Source organism: Typopeltis vanoorti, chromosome 25 (genome assembly GCF_054136105.1).
Source record: "Typopeltis vanoorti isolate ZY-2024b chromosome 25, IOZ_Tvanoo_1.0, whole genome shotgun sequence".
Classification (NCBI taxonomy): domain Eukaryota; kingdom Metazoa; phylum Arthropoda; class Arachnida; order Uropygi; family Thelyphonidae; genus Typopeltis; species Typopeltis vanoorti.
The window spans coordinates 50647317-50662319 of record NC_143573.1 but is presented as its reverse complement, the minus strand read 5'-3'; the positions used below and the strand labels follow the sequence as shown (position 1 = coordinate 50662319).

General features: G+C 35.5%; 1 protein-coding gene across 3 annotated transcripts in view; it reads right to left on the bottom strand.

Annotated features, from left to right (window-relative positions):
• Positions 1-15003, bottom strand: part of LOC150092739 (C2 domain-containing protein 5) — a 615319-nt gene that overhangs the window by 297713 nt on the left and 302603 nt on the right. For all 3 annotated transcript variants that reach the window (XM_090414825.1, XM_090414826.1, XM_090414824.1), the window contains exon 16: positions 7821-7910. In XM_090414825.1, coding sequence (XP_090270951.1) covers positions 7821-7910 — 90 coding nt within the window. The remainder of the gene's footprint in view (positions 1-7820; positions 7911-15003) is intronic.

The window sequence follows — 15003 nt, the reverse complement described above, 5'->3', positions numbered from 1 at the left end:
GGGGTTAGGCAGAGGGTCCTGTTCGAGAAGTATATTACAGTCTCCATCAAAAGTCAGTGATACCATGAATGAGCAACACAGAATGTATAAGATTAATCTTAGAAAGGAATTTTATATAGGTACATGGAATGTCCGGGGTTTACAGATGGGTACTCTTCAGATTGTCTGTAAAGAGATGGATAGGTATAAAATTAACATCTTGGGAATTACAGAGACCAGATGGAATGGAGAAGGTCACTTCAAAAGACAGGATGGTAAGCTAGTTATTTACTCAAGTGGTGACTCAAAACATCATGGGGTAGCTGTGATACTGAAGACAACTCAGGCAAGAAGCCTTCTTGGTTATAACTCCATTAATGATAGGATACTCTCCATTAGACTTAAGGCTCAGCCTACCAATGTATCAATTGTGGTAGTTTATGAACCCCACACGGATAGGCCTGAAGAAGAGAGCGAAGAATTCTATGAAAACTTGCAAACTGTTTTGGACTGCCTACCATGGAGAGACATACTGTACATCTTAGGAGACTTAAATGCAAAAGTGGGAAAGAGTATGAGAGTCAGGCTGGAGTGTGGCATGTTTGGTCTGGGTGAACGTAACACCCATGGTGAAAGACTGTTGGAATTTGCCCATGCTAACAGATTAGTTATTACCAATACCTGCTTCCAGAAACATCCACGACGGACCTATACTTGGACATCCAACATTGATAGGTCAAGGCACCAGACTGATTACATCCTGGCTCTCCAGCGGTGGAAGACAAGCATCTCTGAAGTGCATACTTGTCCTGGAGCAGATTGTCGTACAGACCATCAGCTGGTAAGAGCCAAAGTAAGACTACGACTCTGAAGACTTCCAGGTCAGGCACATTCCACTAGATTGGATGTTAGAGTAATTCCTAGTGGATTCACAGAAGAAACATCAACTCGGCTGGATGATTTTTTGGAGACCAATGAGGAAATCTCACCAGAAATGCTTTGGGAAGGAGTCAAGATGATAATACAGGATACAGCGAAGATGTATCTCGGTCCAATAAGAAAACCAAGAGACCCATGGATATCAGATTCAACATGGGAACTAATCAAAAGAAGGCAGTTGGAAAAACAAAGAGACACAGGGACCAAAGAATACAAGAGATTACATAGAGAAATCAGAAGAGCCATCAAGCAGGATAAGGAAAAGTTCTATACTAATAAATGTGAAGAAATAGAGTTCCAGATGAGAAGGCATAATTATAAAAGGATGTTTTATTTAGTTCATGACTTAAATCACAAGTTCAAGCCTAAATTGAATGTCATCAAAGACAGGAATGGATCATTACTAACAGAAGAGTTGGAAATCAAAAACAGATGGAAAGAATACTGTGAGGAACTGTACAGCAGAGTGGATAAAGAAAATGTGGAGTCCTCCCACCAAGAAAATTTTGATTTGGAACCTTCTCCACTTAGGCATGAAGTTGAAAGAGCAATTAAGCAGCTCAACAGCAATAAGGTCCCAGGTGCAGATGAAATCCCAGCAGAGTTAATTAAGGCCACAAGGAGATGGAGGGATAAGAGTGTTTAATAGATTGATTACAAGGATATGGGAGACAGGATCATGGCCTAGAGACTGGAAGAAGTCAGTTTTCATACCACTACACAAGAAAGGTGATATGAAGACATGCAAGAATTATAGAACTATTAGTTTGATATCTCATGCAAGCAAAATTTTATTAAAGATCATGCTAAATAGGATTGAGGCCAAAGTTGAGGCAGAGATGCCCGAGGAACAAGCAAGTTTTAGGAAAGGTAGGGGCACCAGAGATCAGATCCTTTGCCTTAGACAGATCATAGAAAAATATAAAGAATTCAGACTCCATCTGGTAATGTGTTTCTTAGACTACTCTAAAGCTTTTGACTGTGTTGAGCATGTGAAAATGTGGGAAGTAATGAAAAGAATGGGTTTTCCTCAACACACTATCTGGTTGATAGCCAACTTGTATAAGGAGCAAGAAGCCACAGTAAGAACAGGTGTTGGATTGACTGACTGGCTTCAAGTTGGAAAAGTAGTTAGGCAAGGATGTTTACTTTCTTCTCACTTATTTAGTATATATGCAGAGGACATCATGCGTGAAGCATTGGATGAGCTCAAGACAGGAATTACGATAGGAGGTAGATTGATCAGTAATCTGAGGCGCTGATGATACAGTACTCCTTTGTAATGACATGGAAGAACTAGGACTAATTCTTGACAAAGTTAACAAGATCAGTAATAACAGAGGACTTCAACTCAATTCGCAAGACAAAGATCATGGTTCTCAAAGGAAAAACAAACAGAGAAGCTCTCGAGAAACAAATGTATCTTAATGGAGAAAGAATTGAGGAAGTCAGCAAGTTTGAGTACCTGGGATCCATTATTAATGTGAAGAATTGCTGTTCAGAAGATGTCAGAAAAAGGTTAGGAATGGCTAAAACAACAGTCAGAGACCTGTCTAAAATCTGGAAGGATGGATCTGTCTCCATGGGAACAAAGTTGAGGATTTTGGATGCAGTTGTTTTTCCAACAGCAATTTATGGATGCGAGACTTGGAACCTAAAGAAGTCAGATAAGAAACGGATATCTGCTTTTGAGATGTGGTGTTACAGAAGGCTGTTGAGGATATCATACATTGAAAGGCGTACAAATGAATGGGTGTTAGAAAAGATTAGTAGAACTTTAAGGCTCCTTAAGGATATTGACAGAAGAAAATTAAAATATTTTGGACACATAGAAAGGATGGAAGGAGGACTTCTAAGAACAGTAATAGAAGGTAAAGTTCCTGGAAAAAGAGGCAGGGGTAGACCATCAATGAGATGGATGGATGGCGTGTGTGGAGTGACTGATCTTCAGAGACTTGAGGCTGCCAGAAGGGCAAACAACAGGACTGCATGGCGCGGCCTAGTGTGGAACTTCATCGAGCATCGGAATGACCATACGGCATCTGTAGATGCCCAGTGAACACAGACAGATGCGAACACAGATTGATAAGAAAATAACTATTTATTAACTTAAATGCTAATATTTTGCTGGTATTATATCCAGCATCTTCAGAGCACACAAACACAGTTTGTTAGATGTTGAAAGTTTATTTTTCACTTGGTTAGAGTATTATAAAATTAGTTTAATCCTTTATTCAAGTGTGAGCAAACAAAGTTTGCGCCTGAAAGTATCTTCAGGACTGGGGTAAGGTGGTACAACACCACAGTATCTCCACCACACATTCTGCAACTGCTGTTGTAGATAGGAAGTTAGTAACAATGTAAATTTTTCATGTAGTACTATCGTATCCACTACACCCTTATGACAATACATGTCAGGAATTGGATGATGATGATCTTAACAGTATGAAATGGGAGTTGTAGAAACTAGAAGAGTTCCTGACAGATAGCAGGAAGGGAACAAAATACACAACGTAAAAGTAGGCTGAAGAAAACAGAAATATGAAAAAGGATATGGTGGTTTACAGTGATTCCATGATCAGAGGTATGCTTGATTAATGTGCAATGAAAGTGTGTTTTCTTGGAGCCAGGATTCATGATGTAACTGAGGAAATATGCAAGCAAGTAGAACGAATAGTCATATGATTGTGTTGGTAACAGTGACTAATCTGGAAAAAGGTTAAGTGATATGAAAGAAGATATGAAAGGGTTGTTGAGTGAGACTAAAACAAAGAATAAAATAGTCAAGATGGTGAGTTTGTCGCCATGTAATGAGAGGAGTGAACTGAAGCAGATATTCATGCTCATGTGAAGTTTTTTATTTTAATATTTATCATTGTATGAGTGTTTTTATTATGTGTATAGTTACAGTTTTATGCTTATACCTAACATACTTTATCAATATATATAACAGTGGGAGATGATGAGTTCTTTGAATTTGACTTGAGAATATAATTTCTTGGCATCTTTAATTTATTTCAGATATTTAGGCACAAGTTTTAGTGAAGATGGCAAATAAACTTTGGAAATAAATGACAGAATTAGCATAGCTGTTTAGGTAGGAAGCCAACTGAATAAATTTATAAGGAACAAGAGAAAAATTAGTCAAAACACTAACTAGCTGTAAACAAGAAAGTATATGAACTAATTTTAATATGTGGATATGAGAGCTGGATAAGAAATAAAATATTTGATTAAAGAGTGGAGACCACAGATATAAGAATTCTGAAAAAGATATGGGGAGTGAACAGATGGCATCAATGGAGATCATCTGGGTAGATTGATACTGTAAGAAGTGTCTTAGAAGACTGCAATATAATATCTGATAATATTGACAGATAACATATTAATTTGGAGGAAAATTGTTGATAGGAAGTTACTGACAATGTAACATTTTAGGGCAGTACTATCATAAAATAATATCCCATCACCCCCCCCAGGATATATGAGTACCCATCAGTAATTTGATAATGACGAGTCTTTCTCAATTGTGAAATTGATGTGCATGTTGTTAATCTTGGTTAGAAAGACAGCTAGCGATGCTTCTGATTCAGGTCACATGGTGAAAAACAGTTAATGCAAAGGAAAAGGGACTTCTCAGAAGAGTTGGTTTCTGCAAATGAAGTAGCCCAAGCATATGAGTGAATTGAACAACTTGACTACATCTGAAGGGAACTCCTGTGATAACAGTAAGAAGTACACTAGTAAATAGGGATGACCAAATGCTAAAAGTGACCATGATGTCCGTAGGCCGTAGGGATAGGTTTTTAAATTTTGTCAGGAATTCTGATGAGTTTTTTATGGATAATCATGAGTGGCATGTATGAGAGCTTGAGAGACAAGCTAGGAATTTGGAGAGGCTGTAGGTAGGAGCAGATATACATTGACTATGGGTCTGAGAGGCGCTCATCTTGTTTTGGTAAACTAAAGAATGGGGAATTTCTTTCAAGTTGGTCTTCAGTTTTTTGATAATGTCTTTGTCCCAGTTGATCACTTTGTTGAGAAAAGAATTCAGTTTGATCATTTGATTTTTGATAGGGTTCTGAAGTGCACTAATATTTATCACTGTAAATGTATTATAGTAAATAGGGGTCGAATATCAAACTGTATGGATCTCAGGTAGATACACAAATGGTCAATCTCCTGGAAGATGAAGACACTTGACAGGACAGTGTTCTGAATAATCTCTTGGTAAGTAGACTGATCTTGTAAAAGAAGGGAAAAATTCCTGTTAATGGAAAATTTCCATTAAAAAATTATTCGCAATAATAGAATTTTTATTATTAATTCTTGTAACTAATAATCGTTTAAAAATAAGTCTTGTAACTAATAACTCTGTTTCTAATAATCGTTTAAAAATAAGTCTTGTAACTAATAACTCTGTTTCTAATAATCGCTACTGTCTCACAACTGCTATTAAAAACTCAAATCTACGACATGGTTACTAGAGAAAGTCTTAGGATATTGTGAAATGCTACTTTTATATAGTGTTTGAGCAGCATGGCTCAATCCTGTGAGAAAGGTACAGAGAAGAGATGATGATTCTATAAGCAATGTTTGCAGTGTGCACCTGCATACCATAAAACTTCCAAAGAGTAATTGTCATGGTTGTTTCTGATGTTTGTTTGGATGAAAAAAATTCACAATTTCACAGTTTAAACATTTAGTGTACACAGCAAAGCCTCCAAAAATCAGAGAGGCATTCAAAAAAAGAACTTGAAGGAGATGTTTCATTGAAAAGTAGCATTGAAATAGTTGCATGCAACTATTTCAATGTATTGTTTCAATGAAACAATGCCTTAGTTCTGCATGCACTACTTCAAGAAAGGAAGAGAAATTTTAAGAACCCCAGAGAATGTCAATGATGGCATGGTTTTGGGTGTGACTTATCATTATATACATTTGCAAACCAAATATACTATGTTTAGCATGACTATACAACAGTGGGCAACACACTAAAAGTGCACTTTAGTGCAAATACTAAAATATAACAAGAAGAGAGCATTTTCTTAAATTATATTTGATTATGGAAATGCAAATTTATCACTTATTTACAAATAACTGTGTGTGTGTGTGTGAGAGAGAGAACTCAATCACGAAGTAAGATTGGTTGTGATTGAGTTCTCTCTCTCTCTCACACACACACAAAGTTATTTGTAAATAAATTATAAGTTTGCATTTCCATAACCAAATATAATTTAGGAAAATGCTCTCTTCTTGCTATATTCACAATGAAGGCTATAAAGAAATAATTAAGGGATCACCAGCAAATTCTTGATATATAATCAAATTATACCCAATTAGTTGAAATATTTTACTTGTTTTGAACATTGCAACTGGTGTTTTTAGTTGTCCTACATATTTTCAGTCTTTTTACTTCTGATTGTCATTCCAAATGTATTAGCACATTAAATTAGCCTTGCCAAGAAATTATATTCTTGTCTAATCCTTTAAGTATAAACAAACAAAGTTTGATTATGAAGCATCTTCACAATAGAGGCTGATGACTGTACATAAATTTCCTTAGTAACAAATAAAGCAAAGAACACATCATTTCAAATATATATAATGCTATGCATAAGGCTTGAAAAATGTGCTCGTCTGTGACAAGTGAGAATTTATAGTTGACAAATAAAACAAAAACCAGAAGTTTAGGTTTAATCATCAGTATGGAATATGATTGAGACATATAAGTTGGTCAGGGTTTGTTACCAATATTAATGTGGAGAAGATTTTTCATTGAATAGGAGGAAATAAAGATAGAACAAGAGACTGTCCCAGGAAGCTTGTATAAGTAGGATGTGAGTAGGGGATTGAAGAAAAGGTTCTTTACATGGAGAGTGATTGGTGAGTGGAGTACATTGCCTGAAAGTGTAGTGAGTGCAGAAACTGTGAATAGATTTAAGACAGTTAGATAATTTCTTTGCACGACAGCATGGACCTCTTGCAATGAAGCTTTTGATTCCACAGAGGTCTGATGTGAATATAATAATAATAAAGCATTATGTGTAGCTACTATCATATATACTATCTGAAACCATTTTGGTTTCATAGTTGTTTTACTTCTGATCCCTAAATAACATGCAAAATGCTTAACTTGATACAAACTTCAATGAAGTATTTAGGATTCTATCAGAGAAACATTTGAAAAACAACTGATGTAATCATACTATTCTTAATTTTACATTTTCTTATTATTATTATTAACATCTTACCTCCCTGGAGTCAAAGGACTCATTGGAAGGCCTATACTCTATCGTGCCAAAAGTTTATCGAATCATGCCTTGAAACCATTCACAGTTTCTGCACTCACACTTTCAGACAATACATTCCACCCAATCACTTTCCATGCAAAGAACCTGCTTCTCACTCCCTTGTCACATCCTCCTCATACATCTTCCATAGATTGCCTCTAGTTCTAGTCTTCCCACTCACTACTCTATGTATAAGTTTAACATCAATTTTAAAAGACAAAATTTAATGAACTTCAATTTCATATCTAAAATTACTATATTATTTATCCAATATAAGATAAACGATTTACAAATGACAAATAATTTTACCTTCCATATTATGTTTAGCTGTGTGAATTTATTTTTATGTTATAATAATATAGCTATCCTGTGTAATTTTTTTAAATACATACATTGACTATAATTACAAAATGCAATATTCATTAATTCACCATGCATACTTTAAGGGTTTTTTTTTTTGCTTAATTCTTATCTTAACCATCAATATGCATTGGTAATTTGCAAAGTAACAGGTTTTTTTTTTTTCCCCCAACAAGAGCCAGTGCTACAAAAGATGAACCAATAAGTAAAAGAAAAAAATGAACGAGCAATTTAAAATAAAGAATATACCTTGCTTGAATAAGGCACGCTCTTCCTGTAGTTGGAATATCTAGCGGTGGTTCAATAGTCATGAATAATACATCAGGAACTTTGTATCTCCTAGAAGAAGAAGAAGAAAATAAAAGTATAAGTCAATTTTTTTCCCTGAATTATTGAGAACCTAAATAAACATGAAATACAGAGTACTCTGAATGCCCAGCTAAACATGTAGCTTAAAAAATTAATTAATTAAAAAAAAACATGGTCTAGTCCACAGCTCCATGTAAGTTAATTTTTACATGGATTTTCATGTCTAATATATTTCAGGTTTTTACATTTCATTTGAAATCAAAGATTCGGGACTTCTAATTGTAAAAATGAATTTTGAATGTAAAAACTCATTTGTATTTCAATGCAAAAAATGCTCCACTATCGAAGCTTGCATACATTACTTTTTCTAGCTTCAGAGCTAGCTTTTAATTTGCAATTAGGAAATGGCATATATTAAAGATGCTAAGAAATTATATTCTTCGTTTAATTCTTTATCCAAGAGCAATCAAACAAAGTTTGCACGAGAAGTCGATTCATTAGGCTACTTGTATACAGAGGCTAATGACTTCAGATCAATGGCCTTAGTATTCCATAACTTATGGATCTGAGAGCTGGGTTAGAAGTAAAACACTTGACCAAAGACTAGAGACCACAGATATGAGAGTCCTGAGAAAGACTAGGGGCATGAACAGATGGAATCAATGACAATATCATATTAAAAATGAAGATTAGGAAAGAACTTGGAATGGCTAACATCCAGAATGTGTTAGCAGAGCTAATCTAAGGTGGTATGGTCACTTAAACAGAATGGGAGAGGAAAGAGATTAGCAAAACGCTTGTTCTCTACCAGGCTGGCAGGAAAAAGATTCAGAGGAAGACCAAGGTACAGGTGGACTGATACAGTAAAAAGTGCCTTAAGAGATAGAAATATAAGCTCATAATGTTGGAATCTTGACAGGTAACAAACTGATTTGGAGGAATATTGTAGACAGGAAGTTAGTAATAAAGTAATGTTAAGTCGTTGGCTTCTCTCTATTTTTCTATCCTTATCTCAATAATCACTATTATCTATTCTATTGTCTAGCCTATCTTATTTCTATCTAGGGTTATTTCCTCTCCAGATACTGGCAAAATTTATATTATGCTGTGCCAGCCAGTATCCTATAACAGAAAAGATTCTTGTTCAGGGAAACAATCCTAGATCTTAAGGCATACACACATCATTTTACACTTCGTTATGGTTTATGGATTTCTGGTACTTTGCAGTCGTGACCTGTAATCTATCGTTATTTACCTTCTAAATTCTTCCCACTAAGGTTCTATTTTATAAGTGGTCATTTAATCTCAATCAGGCATAACTCAGGCATATGTAATAAAACATGTTTATTGGGAAATCAAATATTTACAGTTAAGATGCAACATATATTCAATGCTAAGGAAATCAGTACATGCTAAGTAAAATCAGTTCACGCTAAGTTAGTTCAAAGAATGCTATACAACATTACATAACCTGTAATCTCTTTCCACAAGTTATTCTTAAGTTACACATTCTTCAAGGTTTCCAATTAAAAGCTCTCAGCAATACCAATTTCATTTTTATCAGGTTCAATCTCATTCAATAATATAACTGCCTCCAGACAATCTTTGCTAAAGGAAACTAGTTATTTCCAAAAGGGAAATTCTTACTAAAGTCCTCTAATAATTGTCCATACTTTATGCTTACACGTTTTTCCTTCCTCTAACATTTCAGAAACATACAATAAAATTTTTTACATTACTGATTCTGTTCCGGACAATATGTCGCTTCCACATGATCTGGTTACCTTCTGATTATTCCGTCTCTGCATCTGGTGTTGGGCTTATACTGTCCTTGAATTCTGCTGCCGGACACAAACGTGTTTGCTGCCGCATCTAAGGGGACTTTCTCCGCTCCTTCCAATGGGACATCCAGCAATTGCCACAATTCTGCAAGGCTGATAATTCACGAACAGCTCCACATGGAATTTCTTAGGCATCTCCAGGAAAAGGCCCGCTGTCTGACATCGCAACACCTACGGACGTTTCTCTTGAATCACCAGTCAAAATTATCAAGCAGGAATCAGGAAAAAGAGAGATTGTAATATGGCGTGCATCACCTTATATTCTCACTTCATGCACCCTCTCTTTCTTCACTGTATCTTTTTCGCACGACTCTCTTCATTTATGCCCCCAAGTTGATCCCTTGCTTTCCCTTTGCTGTTTTCTTGGAAAGCGTGAAAGCGTGCTAACGTCACCTTCTGCGTATGTTATTGCCTCCGGCATTACGCTAAACTGGGTGGCTAGCAAGCGACCTTTGGACTGCTACTTATAAATTGTCTGGAGACTTACAGCACACTGGATATCTTAATGAACTGAAATATTTTCCTTATACAAATACTATATTATGATACAAATTCTCACTTTGATTTCTGGGTAAACAACAATGAGATCTTAGTAAATTACATACAGAGGAATATATATTTTCACATATAGTAATAAAGTTTTCCTTATTTTCTGCTGAAGTGCAGGCATCTCCCTAAGTCGTTAGTTTTTTTGCATGTTAGATCCTGAATGAATTTCCTTTCAAAATTTCCCCATTCAAGATCTAACAGTAAGTTTTCATGTAGTACTATCATATCCTGTACACCTCTTGAGGGTACATGTCAGGAATTTGATGATGATGATGATGATGCAATATACTATTAGAGCATTACGTTATTAAATATACATGTACTAATACTAGCTAATTCTTGTAGATAAGCTTATACATTGGTAATACATGACTATTAAATTATTTCAGGAAATTACAAGGCATACTAAATGTTAATTAAAAGAAATTTTAATCAATGCTTTCTATATTTTGGTAATATTACATTGCCATCTTCATGGGAACATAAAACTATGATATGTGCATGCAGACACTAACAAGCAAATGAGGCAGAAAAGAGTAACTAACATTGTTCCTAGAGTCCTAAAGGTGCTCCCCTAGCATGCTAAATTGAGTTGTCTTGGCTGTTGGGCTGATGTTCTCATGATGCAAGCTTCTCAAATTTGGAGCAGTCTCATGCACCCAAATTTGTTGAGGTTTGGAAAGTTTTTTTAGAGCTGAGGCTTATTCCATTAACAATTCGTATTTATATTTGCAGCGGTGTAGTAAGATGTCTTTCTTCCATTGTATTCTAGAAGGTACCAGAACGTGGTCCGCAAGCCCAGAATGGCCGTACTGGTGAAACCAGATGTAGTCTTTTTGTTCGGATATCCTGATATTAGCTGTCCTTCCTGTTTGGCCATAGTAGGACAGGCTGGTTTTTGATGGTGGCGAATAAGGGATGTGAATTTCTTATATGGTTTGTAACAGGTTGTCAGGTCATATTTTTTTTAGGATTTTGGTTAACTTTTCAGAGGTGCCCCAGTGCCCATAGATTTAATGTAATCTTTGTTATGAAGGGGGGGGGGGGGATGGTTAACGGGTTTTAATATTTTCTGGATTTTTTGGGGATTGTACCCATTGGCTAAGAATGTGTTAAGGATGTGGTTCAGTTCAGTGATTAAGGCATTGTCATCTAAACAGACTAATTTTGCCCTGTTATATAGGGTTTTTATAACCCCATATTGTTGTCGGGTGGGGGGGGAGATTGCTGGTGAATGTATCTGCTTGCATGGAATGGTTTTCTGTAAACAGAGAAAGCCAAGGATCCATCAGGCTTGCATGTAATCAGAGTGCCTAGGAAAGGAAGACTGTTGTTTTTTTTCCTTTTCCAAGGTGAACTGGATTCTGTGGTGCAGGTTGTTTAAGCGTGTTAAGAAGATGTGGAGTGTATCTGAGCCATGCGGCCAAATCGCGAACACGTCATCCATGCAGCATAGCCAAATTGTGGGGTTTTGTGTGGCTGAGTTTAAGGCTTTTTCTTCAAAAGTCTCGATAAAGAAGTTGGCCAGGGTTGGGGAGAGTTGTGAACCCATGGCTGTCCCCTCTATCTGTTTGTAGAATGTTCCTTGCCAAAGGAAATAGCCTGAGTTCATTGTGAACTAAAATAGGGCTGAGATATTGGAAGGAAATTTGGCTTGGATGAGCTCTAAGGTATCTTTGAGTGCAACATTCATGAATAGGGAGGAGACATCAAAACTGACCATTATGTGAGTGTGTTGGAGTGAGAGGTTTTCTATTACAGGCTTTGAAGTGGGCTGAATTTTTTTTATGTGTGATGGTGTGTTGCCAGTATGGTGTGTGAGCACTTTGGTTAAATGTTTGGCTAATTTGTATGTGGGGAAATCAATTCCATCCACAATGGGACATAATGGCACATTTTGTTTATGGATTTTTGGTAGTCCATATATTTGGGGGAGGGGGGGGGGGTCTAGAGTTAAAAGGCTTTAGTTTGTTAGTAACTTCCACAGGCCAAGAAGTAGCCTTTAGTGTTCTGATTTTGGAGATGGCAGGATCACATTCAATAGGGAGGTAGAGAGACCGATCTAAGAATAAAGAGGCAAGTAAAAGTAAGGTAAGCTTACTTTTACTTACTTTATATGTCTGTAAGGAGATGTGCTTTGCATTATGGGATACTAAAGCAAATGATGAGAAGTCATTAGCTTCTTTATAAGAGTTGACCCAGTCCTGAAAATAGTTCAGGCGCAAACATGTTAGCTTACACTTAGATAAAGATTAAATCAAGTATAATTTCTTGGTATCTTTAATTAACAATACAATATTATAAAGAATTTGGATGTGATATTGTTGCTAGTTTTCAAATCCATGTTTCTTTCTTACCTTCCATAAATGGTATTTTAATTCATTACTTATAAAAATCAAAATTCTCTTCCCCTTACTGACAAATAGTGGGTACTACAAAAAAAAAAAATAATAATAATAATCTGTTTCTGTTGAAAGTAATGGAATACCAAACACATTATGTAATATGTTCCAAATATGCAGGGCAAGAGAGAGAGAGAGTAGCTGTAGAATGCATGTTCTACTGTTTCCAATCAGTCACAGATTGGATCTCCAATGTTAAGGTACCTCCATTTGATAATATTGACTGGAAAGCTGTATGCAATTCTCCAAGCAAGATCCCTCCTGTTAGGGCAGTGGTTCTTAATCTAGGCGATAGCACCCTCTTGGGGGTGCTGTGAACGCTGAAGGGGGAGGTAAGCAGTTAGGGGGCACTGAGGGTCGCAGTAAGCAATATAATATTACTAATATAATAAAAGCAAAAAATTACATATTTAATCTAGCATTCCTATTTATATTGTGTTTTTGACAACACTATTCAGAATATTGTATATCTGACAATACTGTTCAAATTTATTCGCTACTTATTTTTTTAGAATTTTTCATTGAAAGTTAAGTAACTGGGGGCCACTTTTTGGTCTGAATTTTTCTCCATTGAAAATAATTAATTTGGGCTATTTATAGCAGAATCCCCTACTTTTATAAGCTATATCTGCTACTTTTCTAATGCCTATCTGACAACCCTCGATTGCAGTTTACATCTAGCTCGTGATAATGTGTGGCGCACTTCGTTGATATTGTGTAGCACTGTAATCCATTAAAATGAGTGAAAAAAGAAAGTGTCATCAATTCAAGTGGATATTTAAAATATGGAGTTGTTCCATTTATAAATAATGAGCAGTTACCAATGTGCTTAATATGTGAAAAAACTTTCTCAAACAAAGGAATAAAGCCTTGAAAAATGATTGAGAATTTAAGAACAAAGCAAAAAAGGATGTGGAGTACTTTTGCGAATTAAAGACTAAATTTAAAAATCGTCCTGGACTTACAAAAGGGTTGGTCACAATACAAAGTAACCAACAAGAGAAGGGACTTGTGTCTTACAAACTTTCAAAATTAACTGCCAAATGTGGAAAGCCACATACACTATTGGTGAAACTCATCTTACCGGCTATGAAGTTTTAGATACGATGATTGGCCCAGGTAAAAGTAATATGACATTGTCAGTTCCTCTCAGCAATAGTTCAGTATCAACAAGAATCGAAGAAATGGCAAAGGACATTGAAAAAAAAAAAAGAACTTTGTGATGATTTAAAAACCATAGAATTTTCTTTAAAACTCGATGAGATAACTTTACATGACAATGAAGCTTTGTTAATGGCCTATATGCGTTATATAAATAATAATGAAGAAATTATTGAAGAGTTTCTATTTGTTGAACAACTGAAAATTGACACAAATGGTTCTACAATTTTTAAGGTTGTTAAAGACTTTTTAATGCTAAAAACATTCCCCTCACAAACATTATTGCATGTACAACTGATGGAGCATCATCTATGATCGTTGTCACTGTGGATTTATAGCTTATTTAAAAGAAGCAGTTCCAAATATCTTTACAATTCACTTCATTCTTCATAGTCAGCACTTAGTTACAAAGCATCTTAGCGGGAGACTACATAAGACTTTGGATGATGTTATTAAAGCAGTGAATAAAATAAAAGCACAGTCTTTGAATACCCATATTTTTCAGGATCTTTGCCATGAAAATGAAGAATTTGCGCGTCCTTTGCTTCACACTGAAATTAGATGGCTCTCAAATGGAAAGTGTCAACAAAGCTTTAATGATCTCTATGATACTGTTTTGGAATTTCTTAATTCACATGATGAGAACATGTGTAATGTTCTAAAAAAGGAAACGGTTGATATCACATATCTTTCTGATATTTTCACCAAATTAAATGAGGTTAACATCAAGCAACGTAAATCTTATTAAAACAAAGAGAATTATAAACACTTTTATTAACAAATTAACATTATACAAGCAGAGTATTGCAAGACAAGATTTTCTGCAGTTCCCAAGTCCACAAATAATAGATGAATTAATATTAGATACAGATTTAAACTGTTATTGTTCCCATCTTCTGACACTGAAAGAAGACTTGATGATCGATTCAAATGCTTTCATGAGCTTAAAGTACCTGACTGGATCATAAATCCATTTCTTTCTGATGGCAGTTCTGTTCATCCAAATTTGTGTGAAGAATTTATTGACTTCAAAAATTATTTTGAGGCTCAAGTACAATTTCAACAGCGTGGGTATGAAAGATTCTGGCCAAACATGCAATGCGAGTATCCTCAGCTTTGGCAAGAAATAAAATTACTGCTCATTGTTTTTCCTTCATACTTGGTCAAGAA